At 37.8% G+C, this 24189-nt stretch overlaps 1 protein-coding gene across 1 annotated transcript in view; it reads left to right on the forward strand.

Annotated features, from left to right (window-relative positions):
* The window catches only part of LOC139739045 (kidney mitochondrial carrier protein 1-like), a 29777-nt gene that overhangs the window by 2734 nt on the left and 2854 nt on the right, over window positions 1-24189 (forward strand). Inside the window, exons 2-7 of the mRNA XM_071649657.1 lie at window positions 3481-3998; window positions 6151-6298; window positions 11244-11424; window positions 15115-15216; window positions 18543-18667; window positions 19078-19231. Coding sequence (XP_071505758.1) covers window positions 3938-3998; window positions 6151-6298; window positions 11244-11424; window positions 15115-15216; window positions 18543-18667; window positions 19078-19231 — 771 coding nt within the window. The 5' untranslated portion in view covers window positions 3481-3937. The remainder of the gene's footprint in view (window positions 1-3480; window positions 3999-6150; window positions 6299-11243; window positions 11425-15114; window positions 15217-18542; window positions 18668-19077; window positions 19232-24189) is intronic.

Genomic DNA, 24189 nt, shown 5'->3' on the forward strand with positions numbered 1-24189 from the left:
ACTCCCATTATAACAAAATCCTCAGGACCAGCAGTTTTCTTTCATTATAAATTTTAAAAAAAATCATTATAACCGAACAGATAAACGATAAAAACACATAGAACTCATGATATTCGATCAAGTGACACAATTTGTTTTGAGGCTGCGTTTTATATCTTAATTGTTGTTAATACATTGATTAATATTAACATCATGTATGATTATTTGCATACTCTGGCTTAGAATTCAATTTATCTAGGGACACTTTCCACGCTTTTGAAATAAACAAGTGTGTATAATTCATTATGTTGAGTGCTTTTATTCCTGTTTGTTTGGATGTGACAAGTACTATTTATGTAATTTGTATTGTTTTACCATGTACACTGGTCATTGTATTCTTTGTGTACGTGGACCCCTTTCAAAATCAATCTTGTCCTGAAAGGGCTATCCCCCCTGTGAATGGAAATAAATAAATAAAAAATAGAGCAGATAATGTTTTGACCTGAATTGTTACTTCGTTGTAACTGGAATTTCGTAGTACCCACGTTCGTATAACGGGAGTGCACTGTGTACTACAGCATGGCTATGATTTCTGTGAACAACAACAAGAAAAAAAAATGATAAAAAAAGATAAAGATGCAGTCAACGAAATTTAAATTAACAAGTAATTCTGTTTGTGACTTTTGTTTGTTTTACGTTCAGTGCTAAAATCAGGTCCATAGTATCAACCACTTTTACATCAGGGTTTAAGTGTTGCAGGATGGAGTGTTTAAAGGGACTGTACAGTACTGGTTGAGGTAAGGGATTCATGTTTTGAACATTTCTGCGTGAGATAATGAGAAACCTCTCATGAAATATGAAAGAGCATGTAATTTTAAGAAGGATTCAGTGTTTATTTGATGAAAATTGGTTTTGAAATGGCCGAGATATCCAAAAAAGTGATAATAATAAAAGGCGACATGCCACAACTTTATTAGGATCTCTTTGTTTTACCTTGTTTTTGGATATCTCAGCCATTTCAAAACCGATTTTCATCAAATAAACTTTTGATACCTTTTAGGATTGCATGCTCTTTGACATCTCTTAGAGTGGTTTCTGAATATCTCGCAAAATGTTAAAAGCTAAATCCTCACCTCGACCAGAACTGTACACACCCTTTATCAGCCATGCTTGCACTAGCCTACAACATCAGTTCTTAGCCCCTTCACAACAACAGAGGAAAAACACATTGCAAAACTAATTTGATGTGCCTCATACTGTCATCTCTGCATAATATGCATAATTAGTAAAGTACTGGTACCATTTTTGCAGACAAAAATTATGGATTCTGTTAGTAATTGAGCAATTGCACACTCACAAAATACTATAAAAGTGGTGACCTGACATGTATTTCTGATTGCTTCAGGCCTCTGCTGGTATCAAGCCATTGATACTGGTAACAATACATATATATGTTTATGTGCAGATAGTTGGTCTGTCACATTGCAAACACAAAGTCCTAACCCAGCGGTGCCCTTTTACTCTTTATGTGCCATGGTGGAAAACCCCTGTGTGCCACATTATGCAAAGACACCAATGTAGTCATATGTTGAGAAAACATTCTCTCCTTTTCAAATCTATGTAACTTCTATAGATAGATTTCTGAATTAAGCTGGACATACAATGTATAGTGAGCAAAGTTGTAAAGAAAATGGAAAAGCTTTGCTTTGATGTAAATTATATGACAAATCTATGATTGTTTTTCTTTTCAAAAGACCAGTAGCTACATATGTTACTGTAGTGGCATGACTTTTGCACACAAAACAGTGACAGAAACTGCGAATTCATACACAAATCCAGTAGGGAACACCGCTTACTGTAATAGTAAATCACCTCATGAAAATCAAGCTATATATGAGAGGAACAAAAGCGCGAGAAACGCTTTCATTGTACAGCGGCATTTAATGATTTATCGATCGGTTTGGGTAGGTTTGTGCGTTTCAGCAGAATTTGCAAAGTTGGCACGCCGTCGACTGAGTCGGATGTCCGAACGTGGCACATAAAGAGTTAAAGAGTACTGTATGCATGATGTGATGATACAAGATTTTGCATGAGGTGAAAGATAGAGGCGCTCTATTTAGTGAGGCAAAGCCAAGTTCAATAGTGCACCTCATCTTTCACCTAGTGCAAAATCTTGTTCCATTGTATGAGCAGGGAGGTGTTAGAAGTCTTTGAAGTCATGTGCGGCACCGCCGAGAAGTTATGCGCTTAACTACAGGTGGAAATCAGGTGCTTTGACAAAAGAGAGCATCAATAATCGGGACCAGCGCTCTCACATCTAGAAATACACTGTACTTGCCCCTACTGCATTTCGCTCTCTCTCTCTTTCAATGTGATGGCAACAATGAATTTGTGTACCTTGAATTGGAGCAGTGAATCAAAATGCAGTGTAAAACTGACAATTTTAACAGCAAATAGTTTAAAAGCACACTGGTGCACGCTTTAGCGGAGTATGTTATTAGAAAGATCAAAATATCCCGGATTATTCAAAAGGATAGAAAACTAACATGCGGAAATGTGCGCATTATAGAAAAATATTAGGTTTTTAAGATGGTGTAATTTTCATTTCATTTCAATTTGCGCATTACGAAGAAACTAGAAATACATGTTTATAATATTGAATTCTTTCCTACACTACTCTCAATCAATTCGAGTATTTCATTTAAAATTTTACGGGAAATAAAGCTTGTAATTCAACGAAAGGTGAAATGCGTTCTTCGTCTCCGAACTTCGCCTTGTAACTAGAGTGGTGCAGAGCATGACATTGTAACGCTTTGAACCAAAACACGTGTTTGCATGTATTATGAAGAGTTGTCTCTCCTTTTGTAACACCTCCCTGGTATGAGTAAAGACCATATTTGTTCTATACAGCACCTCAGACTTCAAGGGATATGGTCCACCGATTCTTGAATACAATGTACTGTAGTACAAAATTTCATGAAAGGGAATCTATTGTTTTGTAGCTCAGTGCCAAATCATAGGCAAAAGTGAAAGGTTCAAATTGTTGACGGTGTGAATATGAGTGACTAATTATGCACAAGTTGTGACTGATTGAGTGCATGTTGCAAAGGTGTACATCCTGACATCAGGGGTGTGCAATGGTTCAAAAACTACATGAGTTATGATTATAATCCTCATACAGAAATAGGTGACAATAGCCATGCAATTTCCAAATTCCTCACAACAAAAATTACATGGCTCAACAGCGACACTTGCTATGGTACTTTTAACTGCATGTTGCATGATAACCAATTGAACAATTGGATAGCTAGAATCTTTTTAGGCACTGTATAACCCGCAAGCGTGTTGCTGTTTATGTACCAAATTGCAGCCAAAGTACTGTTAGGGATATTCTTCCCTGGTACTTTATGTCTTGATTTGTTGTTCATTTTTTTCTGCTAAGTATAACATTATATATTACATGCATTCATTATCTTCTCTCTTTCTGATTTCCTGTTATAGGTTATGCGATTCCTCAGTGGACTACACAAATCTCAGCCTGACAGAGACTGATATTTTGAGGCGTAGACAATCTTCTTGACACGTCGTCACAGGGGTGTGGTGACTGATTTCAAGCACCCATGGATGCCATGCCTCTTCTATGATGGATGTCATCATTTCTCGACTCCACCTGACCAGATGCAATTATAATCGGCAGGTGATCCTTGGAAGTGAACGGAAAAAGCACAAGGAGATGAGACTTGGGGATATTTGAGGGAGAAAACAAACCAATGGGTTTATGTTTCATGAGCAAACATTAAATACCCATTCACTGTCATAACAAGCCAGAAATAACGTGACTTTACGCAAAAGAACTTTCTTATTAACCTGCTAGCAAACAGGTAAATTATTATTTGTGTTCAGTGGCCTGAACACTTGAAGTATCCTAGGACTACTGATACATGTGTGTGACATTACCATGGCAACAAATTGGAAACCATTTGTTTATGGCGGAACTGCTTCTGTTGTGGCAGAATGTGGTAAGTGAATGCAATCAATGTATTGTATGGTGTCAGGTTAGGGTTGTCAAACGCAACACAGTGTTGCAAGAGATTGAAAGCGACACTCCTGCTAGCTGTTTTATGATGCAATCAATTTTATGGCAGAAATTCTTAAGCCATCATCAATTTAAAGTGTGGTGTGATAGCTTGAGAATGACAAGTAATAAGTCAATAAAAGTTTTGCGTGCAATGTAGCATGTACGTAATTGGCGTTAAAGATGTATGGCACAACAGGCCAAAATTTACATTAGGAGATGAATTGGGAGATAGTGGACTGAATTCGGGAAAGCAAAGTGCAAAATAAAGTTTATATGAGAGCACTATAAACTCACCTATCAGACTAAAGATAAACACAAATGTTTTGTGTTTGTTATGCATGCAAAGTGCAATTTGATATTACAGATTTCCTTAGCTAAAGGCAATACATTGATTGGAGGAGTTCTTGTACGTGTACACATGTACAGTAAAAGTTCCATGTAGTTTCTGTTGAAGCAGTCATTTCTCAATAATGGTGGGGGGGGGGGGGGCGCGATAAGCTCCCGCCGCGATGTTTCATGGCTTTTTTCTTTCAAGTATCGCGCAACTTTTGAGACCAAAATTGTTGCGCCCCGCGCGTACCGTTTTGACGCGACGCCCGTTTGAAAAAAATTTGTCAACCCCAAAATTGCTCCAAAACGTGATTTTGTGTACAAATCCAATGCAAATTGTGTTTTTTCAATTAATTCACATAAAAATTCATATCTTGACTTAGAATGGATGAAATTAATTTATTTTAGCATAATAAAGCTTCGAAAAATGTCTGTGACAAATTTTGGCCAAAAAACAAACAAAAACAAAAGGTCGAAAAACAACGAATTACATAAGAAATTCAAAAAACAATCAAATACATAAGAAATGAATTTCGATACAGATTTTTTTTTATCCTATGTCTCAGGAGAATGATACAAGAAACATTTTTAAAAAGAAATTAGCTTAATTAGAGCATTAATAAGTGATTTAGAGCCCAAAACTGATTTTATGCATAAATTACAATAATTAATTAATATACAATATAAGAAAAAATTTTCGGAGGAAGCAACCATACAGTACATTTTGATAGTATACGTCGCGGGCGTCGCATGTGCCGATTTTCGGCGAGATCACGCGTTCCATAGGCGAGATCTGAAGGGGGGGCAGAATCCCCCCCCCCCCCCCCCCCCCCCCAGATATATATAGCATAGCCAAAAAAGCCCAGCCTGATTAGGGTTAATGTAATCTATACAATGTAGATCACGTGCCATGATTTCGTATATTACAATGTATTGTAAATTTTTTACCCAGTAGTGATTCACGAAATTTGCTACAATTATGATTCTGCTTTTACAGAATTATGTTGTAATAGCAGCACTGGTTGCATACCATGTCATTTACTCTAGTAGCCATGTGCTGAGAAAGAGGTGAAGATAAATTATGTGAGGTAGGTCAAACTGGAAAACAGAGAATGGCCAAGTGGACATTTTAATCAAGAGTAGGTATAGGCATGTTCTTTCTTGTTTTTGATAGCGAGTCCTCTCATACTATCACGGTATGCAATATGAAATATTAAAAGAAAGCAAGAGATTAAAGCAGAGAGGTGAAAGTTGAGGTATGAGTTTTCTTCAGTTTGTCTCCCTCTTTAAATGAAATTTGTATGATCGCAACTGCTGATCTGTAATTTGACAAACATGTCTGGAAAAAAAGAAAGGAACCTGTGGGTATTTGTTCCAAGTTCCGTGTCACTGCCGACAACCAGGGATTGCCCGGTGGTAGTGTCGCTGTCTGGAAAGCAGTAGATGACAGGTTTGAATCTCATTGGTTTCTTTTTTCCGACATGTTTGTTAGATTATAGATCAGCAGTTGCGATCTTACAAATTTCATTTGAAGTTCAAGGAAACAAATTGAAGAAAGCTTACACCTCGATATGAAATATTGTCAGTAAATTCTATGTGAGTTGTAATAGTATACAACTTACACCTGTAATCCTGCTGTATGAAAATGGAAAACAAACTGTATTTGGTACAACTGTATATTGTGGTGTATAATACCATCATGGCCTGAGTTTGTCTAGAGGTTTTTTTTGTTTCTTTTTGCCTTGAATCTTTCCTGCCTGTAGGCACCTTTCCTCTTGATCTGACTAAAACAAGACTTCAAGTGCAGGGACAGAGGCTAGAGGCAAACTTCCGAGACCTGAAGTATCGTGGCATGTTCCATGCTCTCAGAAGAATTGCCAAAGAAGAGGGGGTGCATGCTCTTTACTCAGGGTAAGTAATGCTTGTTTTGTTTGACTTGTTTTTACCCCTATATGCCTGTGCTTTGAGATACACTGTAAGTCTACGAGGCCAAAGCAGTCTGATGTGTGATTAATTCTGTCATCCATGTCAGAAATGTAAGATCTACAATTTGGAAGAATTGTGATACTCTCGGACCTTCACTGTAAAATGACAGTCATTATTATGACCTATTTCCATTCTTTGTGATTTGGCAGTTACATTTCATTGTGGAAGGGGCTATTGTTGATCAAATTTTACTTTGTCCACTTTCAGTGCAGTGTCAAGTCCTTTGATATCTTTCTTGATGAAACCTTCATACACTTAATATTTCTTTACATGAAATAACTGACCTCAGCAACATACAGTTTGAACTAAAGAAGCTTCATGATTACTGTAACTTTGAGACATAAAATGGAGGGAAATGGAACCTTTTTTAAATGAGGTGCTTGTAACTGGATGGTTTTCAGCAATGCCGCATTCTCAGCACACTGGCGTACCTTTCACGCTCGACAACCACACGATGACACTTTGAAGAACTTCAAAGCAGACAGTGACGTACAATATGTACAAAGATGGTCGTTTATTGTCTTGTAGGTGAAGTTCACAAGTCTTCCGGTGCGGTATAAGAGAGTGGGTTTCTCCCACTCAATGAGTGACCGATGAATACATGAATGCTCGAATCAACTACTGTACCTTCAAAGAACAAAATCATTCTATTTATAATGATTCTGAGGGTGCAGCACATGGTGCTATGGAAAATTTTGTCTAGCACCACCTAGCAACACCTAGCAACAACATAATGAATATAATAGCATTTACATGCTCCACCCCTTAATAATTTATGAAAACCATCCTCCAATCAGTTGTCTGTTACATGGCTTTAGGCCATGATCATGCCTGTTCAAAAGTGACCATCAGGCTGACCACTAGACTACACTCTACTTTGTCTTAGCGACTATCTACTACCACCTGGCTGGTCATGATGGAAAATCCCATGTACATGTACGTGTGGTGCTTCTCCCTCCTCTCTGGGACTAGCACCCTTCCCAAAACTTTCCATAAGTTTCCCCAGACTCGACATTTCTTATATATTTGATTGTAACAGTTTGTACTGGGAAACAGCCGAAACTTTCCACAAATTTTCAAAGACTCAACATCTTCTTTGTATTTCTTTATATTATGGTTTGCGAACTCAACAATTTCTTTGTATCTCTTAATATTATGGTTTGCAAAGGAGAAGACAGTTTTCTGCTGAATGATCACCTTTTATACCATAGAGCCAATATGGTGGCTGCAGTATTGATGCACTAACTATATGCTGTATGCTGTAAAATGAAATGTCATCCTTTCAAATGGCTGATATTCAATATCATCAATTTGTGGTGCATGTATGACACAGGATTGATCCACTTGCTCTGTCACAGTGCTACAGATGTACATTGCATTCAGTCCTGTCTACTCTCTAATGTTTATAGATATCAGAATTTAGCTAGAGTCAGTAACCAGTAAAATCACTGAACATTTACTTGACCTTGTCAGCGGTTCTTTTGTGCAACATTATATATATATATTTCTTTTTTTATTTGCAGAAATTTTCATGATTGATAACTATTATCTGTGTGCACAATTAAGTTTAAACAGTGTGCATAATTCCAAGCTCAGAATACATGCTACACATCTATAAACTTGTGAAGATTTGGACATCATCCTTTAAGAGAGGATTTTGTTATGTCCTTTGAATGGTGGAAAAAGTTACCATGTACTGTATTTAACTGGGAATTATTCTACTATGAATTTGTCCTTGTCATCAAGCCTGTGTTCCAGTACACATGACCACCAACCTCCTCAGTTTATATCTGAACGCATAAATTGAAAGGATGCTGCTGGTTGCCAGATTGATTCTAGACATTATTATTATTATTATTTCGTGTTTTTTTTATATGAAAGCAAACTACACATCCATTGTACAATGTAGTTCCACTTTGTGCATGAGCAGAAAAAAGGTAATAATTTGTTCTAATGTGCACACAAGCTAATTACACACTTGCCTATAAACTTGAAATCAAAGGAGGGAATAAAAGCTGTCAGAAATAACTGTTAATTACATTCATGTCCTGAAGAACCAGAAGCACCGATAGAAGGCCTACTGCCAAGTCGTAGAGCTTGTACACTTTCAGAAGTAAAGAATTTCAGTGTTGATTGCACACTGCAGTAGTAGTGTTAGCTTGAGCCCCTTGGTCTCTTGCTCAACTGTTGAATACGCTCTACTTCACTTACTCAAACTCAAAGAACCAAGAGAAAATTACATTCTTCAGAGCTGGCTGTATCTTTTCATTGCCTTCAAAGAAATTCCTTAAATTCAATCCATGAATACAAAGTACATTGAATGCTTTCCAGGACCAGAGGATAAATTTAGAGTGTGTTGAGTGCTTTGACTCGTGTGGAACACAAAGAAAGCAGTATTGTATGAACAGTTGCTGAAAACATCCTGTAGGCTTCACTTTAAAAGCTGATAGTCATCAGTGTTATGTTAGGCACACTATTTGTTCACTTGTCCTCACTGTAAAGGGATGGTATAGTAATGGTGGAGACGAGGATTAGACTTTTAACTTTTTGTGAGATACATGTACCAAGAAACCACTTATGAAATAGTATAGAACATACCATTCATAGAGGACTTCAAAGTTTATTTGATGAAAATCGGTTTTGGAATGACTGAAACATCCCAAAATAAAGTAAAACAAAGTGATCGTAATAAAAGGTTGGTCCCACCTTTTATTAGGATCGCTCTTTTTGGATATCTCAGCCATTTCAATATCGATTCTCATCAAATAAACATTAAATTCCTCTTGAGATTACATGCTCTTTCATATTTTATAAGAGGTTTCTCATCATCACACCAAATATGACAGAAACCTGAAGTTAGGTCTCAGCCAAAACTATAGATCCCTTTAATATGTGTCTATTTAAAGATCGCAAGGAACAAGGAATAATTTACTGTCAGTTTCCAATTGCCCAAACGTGATGCAGAGATTGCCTGTCCAGATATCGAGTATTAACACTGTGCACGAATATCTCGATCATGTACAGTGTATGTACTTATGTTTGTGTAATATTCCACTTGGCTCATAGCCCCATCATGCAATACATACAGTATGCAGCCAAAAAATCACGCTCGAGTGGATTTGACAGGTAAGCAGCGTATGCTTTGGTGCATATACAATTGTATTCACTGATAGGCATTCTATTCTATTACAGGTCTGCGCTAATTAGTGGTTTTCTAATGTACTGTCATGGGCAGCAAATGATATCTATTCGATATGTATATGTATTAAAGAAGATGTCTAATGACCGATCCTCTTTAACGTTTAATCATTAAATGCTACATACTCTGTACCTTACTATCTAGCATGATGGTGGAGTTGACTGTTAGACCCCGTTTACAGTGCGAGGCTCGGCCGCGGCCATGCCCAGCCCCGCTTCAATGTAAACGCGCAAAAGGCCAAATGCGAGGCCAAAATTTGGCCTCGCATTTGGCCTCGCTCTGGAGGTGGTCTCGGCCGCGGCAGAGCCGCGGCCGAGCCCGGCCTTTTCTTGGTGTAAACGCAAACTGGGCCAAATGTGCGGCCAATTGCGCGGCCAATTTTAGTCTGGCTTCCAAACACTCTGCCTGTATCTTTCGCTATTCAGGATATTATCCCCCTCAACGTCCAAAACTAGTATAGTTTAAGGTGGTTTTGTCCTGCAAAGGATTCTTTCCTTCGGCAAAGGCCTTTGCCCGAACGGCGACGAAGAACGGCGACTTCGTCGCCACGGAATTCATTTGGCAAAGGTCTGAAAACCAGACAATACCAAATTGCATTTGTTTACAAGCAGAGCGCCACTACGACAAAATATGGAAAGGTTTGAATCAAAAGCGCGGCCGAGCCCGGCAGTGTAAACGGACAAAATTGCGGGGCCCGGCCTCGCAATTGAGGCTGGGCTCGGCCGCGGCTCGGCCGCGGCTCGGCCCAGCCCCGCACTGTAAACGGGGTCTACAATGAGACTTGTCTGGATGGTTTTCAGCACAAAATTGCATCATTGGCATTTTTGCCTCATACTCTTTGAATGTTATATACTTTATGTACATTGTGTGTCTTTATGAAAGTAAGATGAGGCATGGGAGGGGGGGGGGGGGGGGGAGGAGAGGATGATAATGTGAAGGGGACTTATCTGTAAACTGGTGTGTTAATGACCATTTGTATGGGGCTGTCAGCCAGCCCTGTGATACATCTTATAGGACTGTAAGTCACCGCTATGATAACTCTTTAGTGGTCTGGTGAGTTTATCCTCCAGCTGGTCTTACAAAGGGTCACATGGCTGGAAAACAAAGGAACAAGAAAAAAAGAAAAAGAAAAGGAATTCTAGCCTTTTCGTGGTCATTGTGTTATAGCAAAACCTCATGCCATTTGAAATGTCCCATGATCACCTGAAAACTGTAAGGATAACTCTCATAATTTCATGCAAAGTGTCAGTCTATTCACTACTATGTATCCAGTACCCTTTCAGTATGTTGTACATGTATGTAACATTCAATTCAGTGAGTTAGTCTTTGTTGTTGTTGTTGTTATTTTTGTTAGTGATGTGTGCGATTGATGAAATTTGGATTTGCAGAATATATCCATTGATACCAGTGATTCAGATCAACAGATAGATGTATACTGTTATAAAGATGCATAAAAAGAGCATGATTGATCAAAATGAAATAAAATTTCACCAGAATTCAATTTCACTTGAAATGTAGATTGCGGAAAATGAAGCGTTCATGTTAATGGCTCATTTTTGCAGAGAATATTCATATTTGCCAATTTAACTAACTTATACTCGTGGTGAATGTCGGCAGAATGTTCAGGAAATTGCATTAAAGTTTGGCTCTTTCTATCTGCACATTTGCCAGGATTCGACCAGCTGTGCTACGGCAAGCCGTGTACGGAACCATCAAGATTGGCTGTTACCACTCTTTCAAGAGGATTGTTGTAGATAATCCACAAAATGAGACACTACCGGTGAATGTTCTATGTGGTATGACGGCTGGAGTGATTGCATCGGCGATAGCTAACCCAACGGATGTGCTCAAGGTAGGTAAAAGTATGGTATCATTTGTAGTCTGTGTACAATTAGCACACCGTGGCCCTGTTTTATGAAGACTTATAATTGATTATATAGTTGATTTCAATGGTAAGTCTATGGCAGCGTGTGTGGTAGGGAAATTTATAATCGATTATATCTTTTGATGAAACGGGGCCCTGATTGCTTGTCCCTGAAAGTATACAGGGACACTGTGTACTGTGTATGCCTTGAGATGTCTTTATCACAATAGTCAAGTCATTGTTGGTAATCCAGGGGTTGGAAGGGCATGAGGTTCAGTGGATTCTCGTTGGCTGTAGTCCTGTTTTTAATTAAAAAGAAGTATGTGGCTCTTTGCTGCAATTGGCCCCGAGGTACTGGGACAAACAAGAAGGAAAGAGTATAAGAGGGGGTGGGGGGGGGGATGGGTAAGATTGCAGCTTTTAAGACCTAAAGAAAAAAAATAATCACAGCATGAGTGGGCAAACTGATTGTGTATTGAATTTTTAAGTAGGATGATACTGGAATGATAGCCAGGTAGAGACATCTACATATATTCACACCCCAGCGCGCCCACACACACACACACGCACACACACACACACACACTTAGGAGGGTGTTTGCAGAAAGTTGGTGATAAATACCAAGACAAATAGCCAAAGACAGTTCAGACCCTTGACTGTACTTTAGGTCCAAACCAGCGACTTGTGTTACTTCAAGTTCAACTGTTTTGCTGTGAGTAAATTGCCAACACAGGAAGGAAACATGTGACACTGTGTCTGTCTGGATTCAGCTATAGTCCTTTTTTATTGATGTCATCTGGATTTTACAGTGTAAATATTGCTTGTTTAGGAAAGTAGTCCTGTGAGAGTCATATGTGTACGTTCAGTGTACAGCATTCACCTGACCCTGTTTCCAGTTATGGTAACTCATAAGATCTGGTATTAGTCATGAAGGCACAGCTGATCTTCTATGTGTGTGTGTGTGATGTATCCACAATTTACACTTTGTAGATAGCTATTCGCAGAGTAAATCATATTGATTCAGATACTGTTTTTGTCCAAACCTTGGAAATTCTATTTTCTCACGTGTGATACAAGTGAAGTACTTTGTAAGATAAAATAGATCATGTGTAATCCCCATTACATCGCTAAATAAGTGATATGATATACATATGTATTAAGTTGATCCAAATAGGCCATTTTGATGCAATCTCTTAAACTGCCAATTTCACAAGGACATCCACAATAGGAGAAATAGATAAAAAGTGAGATGAGATGAAAAGAGGAATAGAATCAGATCCATATATGTGAAATGTTTATAAATACCAACAGAGATACAGGTTAAGGTTCCAACAAAAACATACAGGGTACATTGTTGACTTGTGAGAATGTTATTATAATTGATCACCTACTTCAAAATTATAGCAGAGTAATTAATTACTAATTAGGTGATCTCTTAAACTCTTAAACGCTATCAGCGTATCACCTATTGCGTTTGTCAAAATCTTCTTTATTTTTTTTTCTAATTCTTCTTTCTTTCTGCCACATTTTATGGGGCATTATTTCAACAATGACGTGACGGAATGACATGAAATTTTCAGTCAACATAACTACTCATAAACTGAGTGACAATAACATTTTCATGACGATAACTTATCTGTGACGTCATCTAGGCGCCATTTTTTGATTTTCAGATAATGTCACATGATTGATCATAACTTCATAACTAAATGTCATTTCTTTATCATTTCCGGTAGACATAAAGTTCAAGTCACGACTGATCGTCCTGTACTATGCTTATTACCCAGGTCATCATGACGTGTGCGTCAAAATTTTAAAATGCTCAAAATGACTTCCCGACTGGTTTTCTCGATGTTTCAGACAATTTTAAGCGTTTCAAAAAAATTCTGTGTGTGCGCGTCCCTCCGCGCGTTTTCGCTAGCAACGTGAAAATGCACTTTTTGCTTGATTTGGATTTCTGATACATCCAGTAGTAATATCTATCGGTTTTCGGTCAATATTGACCAAAAAGAATGTAATGGGAATGTGTCAAAGTACAAATTCCGCACGCTCGTCTATGTGCAAATATAGTGAAAAACATGCCTTTTTTATTTCGTCATAGCTCCTCAAAATGCAGGGTAACCCTATGTTTTGATTATATATTCTAAATTCTTTATATTCATTGATTAGTATTTTCAGCAATGCTCAAGTCTGAGCATAAAATGCTTTAAATGAAGATGAGTGATGAGTAAGCATTACCTAGAGCACCTCACTATCTCTTATTGATTTGATTTTTGTCCCCGCCGAACGAGTTCGAGCAGGGGACTATGAAACGGGCTCCGTACGTGTGTGTGTCCGTGTGTCCGTCCGTCCGTCCGTCCGTGTGTCCGTGTGTGCGTCCGTGTGTGATCAAAATCTTCAATTTGCTACTTCTCTGTCATTTATGAGCCAATTTTGATTCTGTTTGCTTTATATGATAGCACTACATGGGAGCTTTGAAACTTGTACACAGAATTTCAGTCGTGACCTTTGACCTTGACCTTTGACCTATATTGTACATTTTGCTACAAAATGCTACTCCTTCGCCATTTCTAACCCGATTTCGATTCCGTTTGCTTTATATGATGGCACTAGGTGAGGGCTTCAAAACTTCTACACAGAATTTTGACCTTTGACTTCTTTGACCTTTGACCTTGATTTTTGACCTATATTGTACATTTTGCTACAAAATGCTACTCCTTCGCCATTTCTAACCCGATTTCGATTCCGTTTGCTTTATGTGATGGCACTAGGTGAGGGCTTCAAAACTTCTACACAGAATTTTGACCTTTGCCTTCTTTGACCTTTGACCTTGATTTTTGACCTATATTGTACATTTTGCTACAAAATGCTACTCCTTCGCCATTTCTAACCCAATTTCGATTCCGTTTGCTTTATGTGATGGCACTAGGTGAGGGCTTCAAAAATTCTACACAGAATTTTGACCTTTGCCTTCTTTGACCTTTAACCTTGATTTTTGACCTATATTGTACATTTTGCTACAAAATGCTACTCCTTCGCCATTTCTAACCCGATTTCGATTCCGTTTGCTTTATGTGATGGCTTCAAAACTTCTACACAGAATTTTGACCTTTGCCTTCTTTGACCTTTGACCTTGATTTTTGACCTGTATTGTACATTGGCTACAAAATGCTACTCCTTCGCCATTTCTAACCCGATTTTGATTCCGTTTGCTTTATGTGATGGCACTAGGTGAGGGCTTCAAAACTTTACACAGAATTTTGACCTTTGACTTCTTTGACCTTTGACCTTGATTTTTGACCTGTATTGTACATTGGCTATAAAATGCTACTCCTTCGCCATTTCTAACCCGATTTCGATTCCGTTTGCTTTATGTGATGGCACTAGGTGAGGGCTTCAAAACTTTTACACAGAATTTTGACCTTTGACTTCTTTGACCTTTGACCTTGATTTTTTACCTCTATTGCACATTTTGCTACAAAATGCTACTTCCGGCGGGGACATACGCACCGCGTAATTTCTACTTTTCCTTGTATATTTTGTCTTGATTTATATATAAATGGATTAACAACTCATGTACTTGTCAAAATGCTGTGTAATCTCATGACTGTATTTGTACCAAGTGTGCAGTCAGCCAGACATTTATAGCATTTTGTTATCTGGCTTTGATGACTCAGGTGCGTATGCAGGCCCAGAGTGCAAGCTTTGCCAATGCCGGCGGGATGTTCAACTCATTTGTGACAATCTACCAGCAGGAAGGAACAAAGGGTCTCTGGAGGGTGAGTTGTCTGTTAGTATTAACATAAAGATAGACGGATGATGCATGTATTCATGATGGCTTTACAGCTTCCTGGCAACTTTGAGGTAGAGTCATTCTAAACCCCCCCCCCCCCTTTCCTTTCCAGAATTTGACAGCCAAAATATCAAGAAGTAGCTGAGTGATATGAGGTCACAGGAGAATGAAATCTTGGGAAAACAGAGTTATTTCTAATGTTCTTTATTGAACATAGACCCTGATCCCCAAGTACACCCTTTCAGTGATGAGAGCTCTTCAGTGTATAAAGTCACTCTCTCTTGTTGCAGTCATGGTAACAATGCACTTGGTCATTCTGCACTCAAGGGAAATTCTCTGTAAAAGAAAGATACTTTTTAACCGCAGCATTGTTAAAACAGTTAGATTGATGGTAGGTCTATTGCCATCATGGTGTCCTGTTCAGACTGCCAGGACAAGGAGACTCTGGCTTATCTTTTTTTTTCTTCTTCTTCTTCTTCTTCTTCTTTTTTTTTTTTTTTTTTTGAATTTAGAAATACGCATCAATTGAATTGGCTGTAATTGTGGGAAGGGAAAAGTGATCAATAAATAATTAATAGCATTTATGGAATATATTAATTATCCTTTGGTGGAGTCACTAGGAGTATTTTTAGATGAAAATACAGTAGTTGTGATATGTTAATGACTGGTGACACCTTTTAAACCAGTGGTTTGAGGCACAAGATAATGATATTGCAACTTTGCTCATCAACCATGTACTTTCAAATAGTATGCGTCAGTGAGGGCATTAGTAAGAATTACCCACACAAGGTACAGTATGTTTGGAAAAGACTATTAAAGGTACCATAATAAAACACGCATGAGGCAATAGCTGACGATGTTTAGACTGTTTTGAAGGTACCGTACCAAGTGTGGGTAATTATATTTATTAAATGCCGGAACAAAATGATGTGCATTATTTGTTTTATAAAATGGTGAAGCAGATCATCCTTGTTATTTGATAGAATTCTGCTGCACCAGCCATTTTTGCAAGTTAATGAAATGATGAAACCTCGCCCTTCAGTACCATACATCGCAACATGAAAGTACTAATGACTGGTCATTATACTGTGCTAATGACATTCATGAGCAAATGATGCCTGAGGCTAAATAAATTATGCCCTGTCATGTGTACGCTCTCCACCACTCATTTGATTAGGATCTACTTCATTTTAGACAAATATCACATCTGTGACATGCTTTAGAGAAAAACATTTCAGTCATAACTCTACTTAGATACACATGCATTGCAGATGGTCTATACTTTTTTGAGCTAAGGAAGTTGCTTCCATCGTAATAATTCCAATTAGGACATGATTGGCTGGAGTTGTAAGTATAGATAAGCAGTTCAAGATTTTCATTTGTAATGATATTACAGTTGAATGACACATCCATGGCTGATTGTTGATGGTTGCTCCAATGGAGAATTGATTTTAACCTGTTCCACCAGCAATTCTCTGAGAGCCCCCAAAGCCCCCAAATGAGAGTCTTTTTGCTCGCTGACAGAGAACAGAGAGGGTGGTAAATCTATGAGTTTTGTACAGTCAAGCGGTACATGTATCCCCTTCCCACAGTCAACTACATGTTCCATTGAACAATGACAATATTGATCTGATTGACCTGATATTATATCAGGCACAAGGTATGAATAGAGTGTGTGCTGATGGGCTCACAGACTCTTTTGTTATACACAAAACAAGGCACCTAAATGGCATCAGCGAACACAGAAATCTACCTGAGCTCTGCCTTGATCGCTATGTGCATCTTCATATGAGTTTTATAACAGACTACTGCTGCATTGGAAAAAGGTAGATAATACTGTGACATACACAGTTTTCCTTCAGAAAGAGAACAAATGCTGGTAGAAGAAACTCTAATCTGTCTATCAAAGCCATTTTTCTGGGCTATATGACACAAATAAACATGAATTTAGGCCACAAATGCAGGCACTCTTGTCTACATTTTGGGAAACTGGTATACCAAGTTCTCATCAGTTGCTGCCATGGGAATCTGGTATGCCAGGTTCCCATAAGAAATGGGTTAAAACAGGTGGTTTTTGTGAGATGTTCTACAGTCGAGAGTGCCACATCACCACCAGACCACTGCATCAGGTGTGTAAACTTTTGGAAGCAAAATCAAGAGTTATAAATCCACAATTTGAAGCCCTTGACCCATGACCTTAAATATCATAGATGTGAGTGCATGCTAACCTCGTTTGCAAAGGTCATAGCATCTGTCTAAAGCACTCCACGACTGAACTCAAAAGAATGCCAAATATTTGTGACACTGGATGTGACTTGCAAGATGTAGAACCTATGCACCATGCATTGTTCAGTCCAGTGACAAAAGCATTGCTTTGACTGTTTTTGATGCTAAGGATGCTCCTCCTACACACAAAAATCTGTCCTATTTCCAAAAGGTGGAATATCCTTGTTTCATCTGTCAGTATCATTTGTAGTGTCAATTATGTCAAGATTCATCATGGTGTACATTATGTTGTGATTTGTCTCACGATCATTTAGTAAGCACTCACACTTCTTTATGAAAATTATGACATGCAAGTACATTGTATTTTAAAACACACAGAGGCAAAAATTAGAGAGTAAGTGATTGTAAAAGAAAGTGCTCTCATCAAAGTCTGTGCCACCTGATACAGAGGCAAATCCTACAGTCCTGCTTTTTAGTTGCTATTCAGATAGTTACAAGTGTGATTGAAATAGGAGTACTTAAAGATGGCTTATATGAACCATGCAATGTGTATTATATTTTATAGTGTAGTTGCACCGGTGTTGTAGGCATGCAGCAAATGTATGAAAAGGGAACAGGAAAGAAATGTTCTCTCCTCATCGTGGCTATGGTGCATTACAAATGGTGTGCAAAGGGGAAACCCCAGGAAATTGTACCAACGAGAAAATGGAAAGTTGTAGAATTGTGTTTTGTAAGAGCATTGACATTATGAGTAAAACTGAAAGTGTTTGTTACTCCTCCAGTTATATGTTTTGGCTGTTTACATTTTATGTTGAGGCTTATACAAATACAGCAACAGAAATTATAAGGTTGATTTCAAGGGATGGGGTGAGGAAGAGATACAGACATGGCTGACTAAGTCACTGTAGTATTTTACTTGTTTTTAGCCATATGGAGTAATGAGAAAATTGTATTTAAAAATTTGCATGCATACATACATATAAATGTGGCTGCCCAGTACCAATATCAAGATGTATAGAATGGATGAACTCAGTCTGATCTTGTTCATCTGAATGCTTGCTTCTTTTCTGTCAATCTTACATACAGGGTGTGGTTCCTACAGCACAGAGAGTTGCCATCGTGGCTGGCGTGGCTCTTCCGGTGTATGACTGGTGCAAGAAGACTGTGTTAGACAGGAGATTAATGGAGGATAGCATTAGCTTACATTTCTTGTGAGTAACCACTTTTGGATATTCCATTTTTGTCTATTGTCTTTACTTTTTCTCTGCTGACTCAACAGACCCGTTGTTCACCAACATTGTATTTGAATTGATGAATTTTTCCTATTAGGACCTATTTATTAGTTTGTCCGCTATTACTGCATTACAGTCACAACTTACGCAGATCCTTCTAATAGTCAGGAACAGCCTCTGTTATAAATATACAATGTAAGTAATGCATAATATGGTAATGAGCCAGTTGATTGCTCCTACAGTGACCGACTATTGTGCACAATAAACAATATTTGTTTCTATCACCCTTTTGACCATTGAAAGATAACCATAAATGCCACAATCACTTTTCTGAAGTATGATTATGTGGTTTGTGAAGGTTAAAGTGGTGTTATCGTCTATTGTTGCAGGTCAAGTTTCACTGCAGGCCTAGCGGGCGCCATACTCTCCAACCCTGTAGATGTAGTTCGTACCAGACTAATGAACCAGCAAAATCTCAGGAAGGGGATCAGCCGTGCACCTGGGCATTACATCTATGCCAACTCCTTTGACTGCCTTCTAAATGTGAGTATGGTAGAAGTGGAAACTATGCAACTGAAAGTATTATTTTTAATTATTTGACTGAATTCTTAACAACTGGACACCATTTCATGAAAGTTGTTAGACCTGACAAGTTGTCGGTCTCATGGATGTGGACGCCAACGTAATGACGTCATGACGAATGAACTGCACATGTTCCAACTTCTCCAGCACATCCAACGCCAGAATCAAGAATTCATCCTCTAAGGATTTCACGTCCTCGTAGATTCAGGACGGGAATGACGTCATCGCACCCATAGCCAGCTCCCTGGAGGGGATGAGGCCATGATGTCATAACAGTTTTACGTGAACGGTGTGCACAAAAATCGAAATAGGTGATAGCACTGCGGACATAACAAGTGCACTGCAGCCATTTGGAACTGCTCTAGTACACTATGAGAATGGCGTCCTCGTCCACACAATCGAAAAGTCCCTATTTACCATAGTAACAGTCAGTGACCAGAGCTTCTCAGCCAATCAAAACCAAGGATTTTACTGAAATTGTCAGAGACTGACAGCATGTCAGGGATTACAGCTTTCATGAAACAGTGCCCTGATCATTGATAATTCAAGTTAAATCTTACTAAAATTAAAAGAGAGAGAGAGAGAGAGGAATGACTGCTTAAATGTCAAGAGATTATCTTATATTATTTCTGGAAGCAAAACCAAATGACCTCATTAGCATATTAATGCAGTCTATGCATTGACCCTGCACACAGTGTACTGCTCTACACACTACTGGTATACTGCTGCAGCCACACTCTGTATAACAGGAATTGTAGGCCTATAAGGCATCGTCTAGCTTGAGGTACTTTGATCTAGTTAATTGTACACTGTGATTTCAGTCGGGTTTGGAATAGCTGAAACATCCAAAAATAAAGTAAAACAAAACGATCGTAAATAAAGTGTGGGTCCCACACTTTATTAGGATCACTCCGTTTTGGATATCTCAGCCATTTCAAAATCAATTTTCATCAAATAAACGTTGAAATCTTCATGGAATTACATGCTCTTTCATATTTCACAAGAGGTTTCTCACTATCTCACAGAAAAAAAATGATAAAAACCTGAAGTTAATTCTCAACCAAAACTATACAATCACTTTCAAACATGCTTGGATTGAGATTGTGTGTGCCATTCCCCGTTGAGGACGAGTCCCGAATACACTTGGGCAAGTGTCCATGGGAAATGTGTGTTGTAGCAAAATCAGTCCGTCCTCGATGGGTCGAGTAGAAAACTGACTGAATTTTCCCTAGAGGGTGGAGTGAGCACAATATATAGATATGGTCTTGTTTCAGATCAATGGTGTAACTTTGAAAATGACTACTTTATGAACTCTAAGAAATAAGTACAAAGTCGTATTCCCTTTTCCTTTGGTGGTTTGAAAGGGCACTAAAAGTGCTACCTCCCGTAGCATAACAAACTTATGTGGTCAATTCATCTCCTTGCCAGGGAGGCATATGTGGTCCAAAAGTGCCATTCTTCAGGGACATATTTTACAAGGTGTTAGGGTAATCAATATTATGTTATGAAGCTTTCCAAAATTAAAATCTTATTATTGCTGTTGTAGAAGAAGAGGAGTCATACTAAATACCTATCACCATTGGAACACTACAACATCTCATATGTGTATGTGACACTACCTTTAAAGGGGTGTTTCGGACGTGACATTTTCCGTTAACAAATTAGGGTCGAGTAGAATTAGTGCTTGGAATAAGTAAATTCAAAAAGAGAGCATCAAATCATTATTAAATGCATGGCCAATGATGTGTAGATTTACATGTAGCAGTATGAAGGCATCACCCATGCTTGAATACAAAACATTCAAAAATACATTTTTGTTAACAATTTTCCGTTAACTTTTTGTCACGTCCGAAACAAATTTCAAATTGAGATAATTAATACAAAAATATGTAACTAAACAGTTTTCACCATTTCTAAATCACCACTGCTACTCTCATAAGAGTCTGTGAATATATGGAAAGTATTTGTTTTTTAACAAAAATTTTCTGGGAATTTTACGTTTTCCGTTAACACATGTCACGTCCGAAACACAATGTCACATCCGAAACATACACATGATAACTTTCAAGTCAGGTTCTCCACTAACAGACTTACCAGGTAAATAGTTGCTTGTCTGACTTTCATAACAACACACTGGTTATATGTATGCATGAATTATGTCAGCTCAGGTTCATTTGTACATTTTGGAGTAATAAATGTAAACAAAGGGTGTTTCGGACGTGACGTGTTAACACCCTATTTAGACAAATGGACCAGACACAGCAATATACATTTGTTCACTCATTCTTCTTGTATCATTATCATTTACAGGGTACAAGATGTAGAATGAACTACAACTAACATTATTTAATGACACCTACTTGCCTAGAGACACAAGTATGCCTAATTTTAACCTAGGATTGGGATAACTGAGTGTCTTTCATTTCCTCATCCACAGAGGGAAAATGGGGAGTAGAGTTTCAAAATATGTGTAATATCTCCAGTATGTAACTCATATTTGATATCTCTTACATAGTCTCTCTGCAGTTTATTTAAATTCTTGGTAGTTTGAAAAGCAACAGATGTTTGCATTATAGTAAACACTGTTTCGGACGTGACACATTAGTGTTAACATTACTTTTTACTTGAATTCTATACAATTTTGCTCACATCCATTTGTGTTTTAAGTCAGTTTCATTGAAATATCAATGCAAGGCAAACTATTTGGAAAAAAATTAACTTACCATTACTTATTTTTCTTTCTTTTTCACCTTTATTTGTCAAGAATATTTGATATATGTATGGACATGGATATTGCATAATGTTCTCATTGGACATTCACATGTTATATTTCTGTACAATACATTGCACAGCGACTCATAAGCGTGCTGCAGCAGTACATGTATGTTATTAGATTAGTGTCATGCTAAAGTGCTGTGAATAATGAATCAGTTTCATTAATAATTCATTGATATTTCGTTACATCAACTTCTGTATTAAAACACACAAACTGTAGTACTGAGAATACTGTGAAAATCAAAATGTCAGATTTCTCTCCCTACTTGTACAGTGTATGAGTAGGGTCAATCCTGATTTCAGATAAACTGCACCCCACTAAACATTTTTGTTAGGAATAATCACATGATCTGGAAATGTAACTATCCAGACAATTTACCCTTAGTCAACTATCCCCCCCCCCCCATGAAGTTCCACCTTAGTGCACTGCACAGTTAAACTGGGATATTATTAAAGGTGTATGAAACTAGAGTGTGAGTACTAATAACTGGGAGAGGGCTATGAGCAGTAAGATACTTTTACAACTCCCCTTCTCTATTCTATAAGGGTCATTCTTTTGTGCATCTCAATCTGCTCTACCAAAATATGACAAGTCAAGTTTTACAGGTTGTGCATATGGTCATATAATATATGGAGAACAATCAAACTCCAAATTGAATTAAAGAGCTATGTAAACTTGAAATCACATCATATACCATCCACTCCCAACCAGAAGCTGATTTAGCGTTAGAATAGCTGATAAAAATGAAAATTCATGTTTAAAGGACATGTATACACATTGTAAGAACTTTACTTGTACATCCCCGAGTGAGCTAGATACATAGATGTACATGTATGATGTCTTAACACATGTACACAGTAAAGGGCATTGCATCATAGACAGACAGGGTAGTGCAATATATTTGAACAAGCAATGCACTTGTAAATAGATAAATTTTAAGTAAATGAAAATGTAAAATGAAATTTGAATTTAATGATTACATAGACACATACAAAAAAAACCCCCAAAAAACAAACTGGCAACTAAAAGTGGTATAAGGGGATGTAAATATGATCTTGCCTGCTAAAGTACCCTATAAATATATTTAAACCTGATGGCATATATGTGTATACATGCATAACGTTATCTAACTTGTGTTCCTACAGTCACAAATACCATGGTAGTCAGGATATTTAGCATTTTATTACAAATAACATTTTTTTTTTTACTTGTTACTTATGGTACAGTGCAGAACCAATTGATTCCAGTACAGTTCTACAAAATTTCGAGGCCATGATTCGATCTTTGTCACAGGTATCAAAAATACAAATAACAGCATTCCTCACTTTGAATATGCATAAATGCACAGAATAATTGAGCATGTTTGCATGCGCAGGAGTTAACTGGACAGATGTTCTAAAGGTAGCTACTGTAGTAATCTATCTAGCTACATGTAGTAACAAATTTCAGCAGACAAGTGAGCTCTACTTCAGTCGAAGGATGTGTTTGAATTCACCAGGAGAATGTTGTTGCAATTTATCAAATGCATATTATTTATGCACTGATTCTTGAATATTTGTGTAAGAAATCATAAATAGGAGATTATAAATCCTAGTGATGCCATGACTTGGTTGTTATGTACAAAGCACAGGTCACTCACTCAACAACAGTAGGACATAAAACCACCTGTACATCCTGTATTCTTCATGACTCTTGAAAACTTGTACTAAACAATCTGGGTTGATTGAGTTTTTGGCAGCATAGAATGCACATGTATCTATATTATGTACTTTAAGCTCTTTATTTCACTCTGTGTCATGTAAACTTTTAAGAGTCACGTCCGAAACAACATTATGGATTTTACTGATCTATAAAGCTTAGTGGTCTTCAATCATTATTCCTGACTTGTAAAACTGACCTTTTTCAAATGTGTGTAGGTGACATGAATCACTAAATCCTTCTGTATCTCAATATTACCTGTATCCGATTTGCGTAATGGCAGGATTCTTGATAACTAAATACTTTGCATGAATTGGCTAAATTACAGCTTTTTCCAACAAGTTAATAGGACATTTGGTAATAAATTTGCTTTTCCTCACCACTTTAATGAGGCAGGCAAGCTTAAGGGATACAGTGCGTTGCTTTGCCAGGACAATAGTTAAGG

Source organism: Diadema antillarum, unplaced genomic scaffold (genome assembly GCF_040938485.1).
Source record: "Diadema antillarum isolate AM-2024a unplaced genomic scaffold, OU_Dant_1.0 seq00000781_RagTag, whole genome shotgun sequence".
NCBI classification, from domain to species: domain Eukaryota; kingdom Metazoa; phylum Echinodermata; class Echinoidea; order Diadematoida; family Diadematidae; genus Diadema; species Diadema antillarum.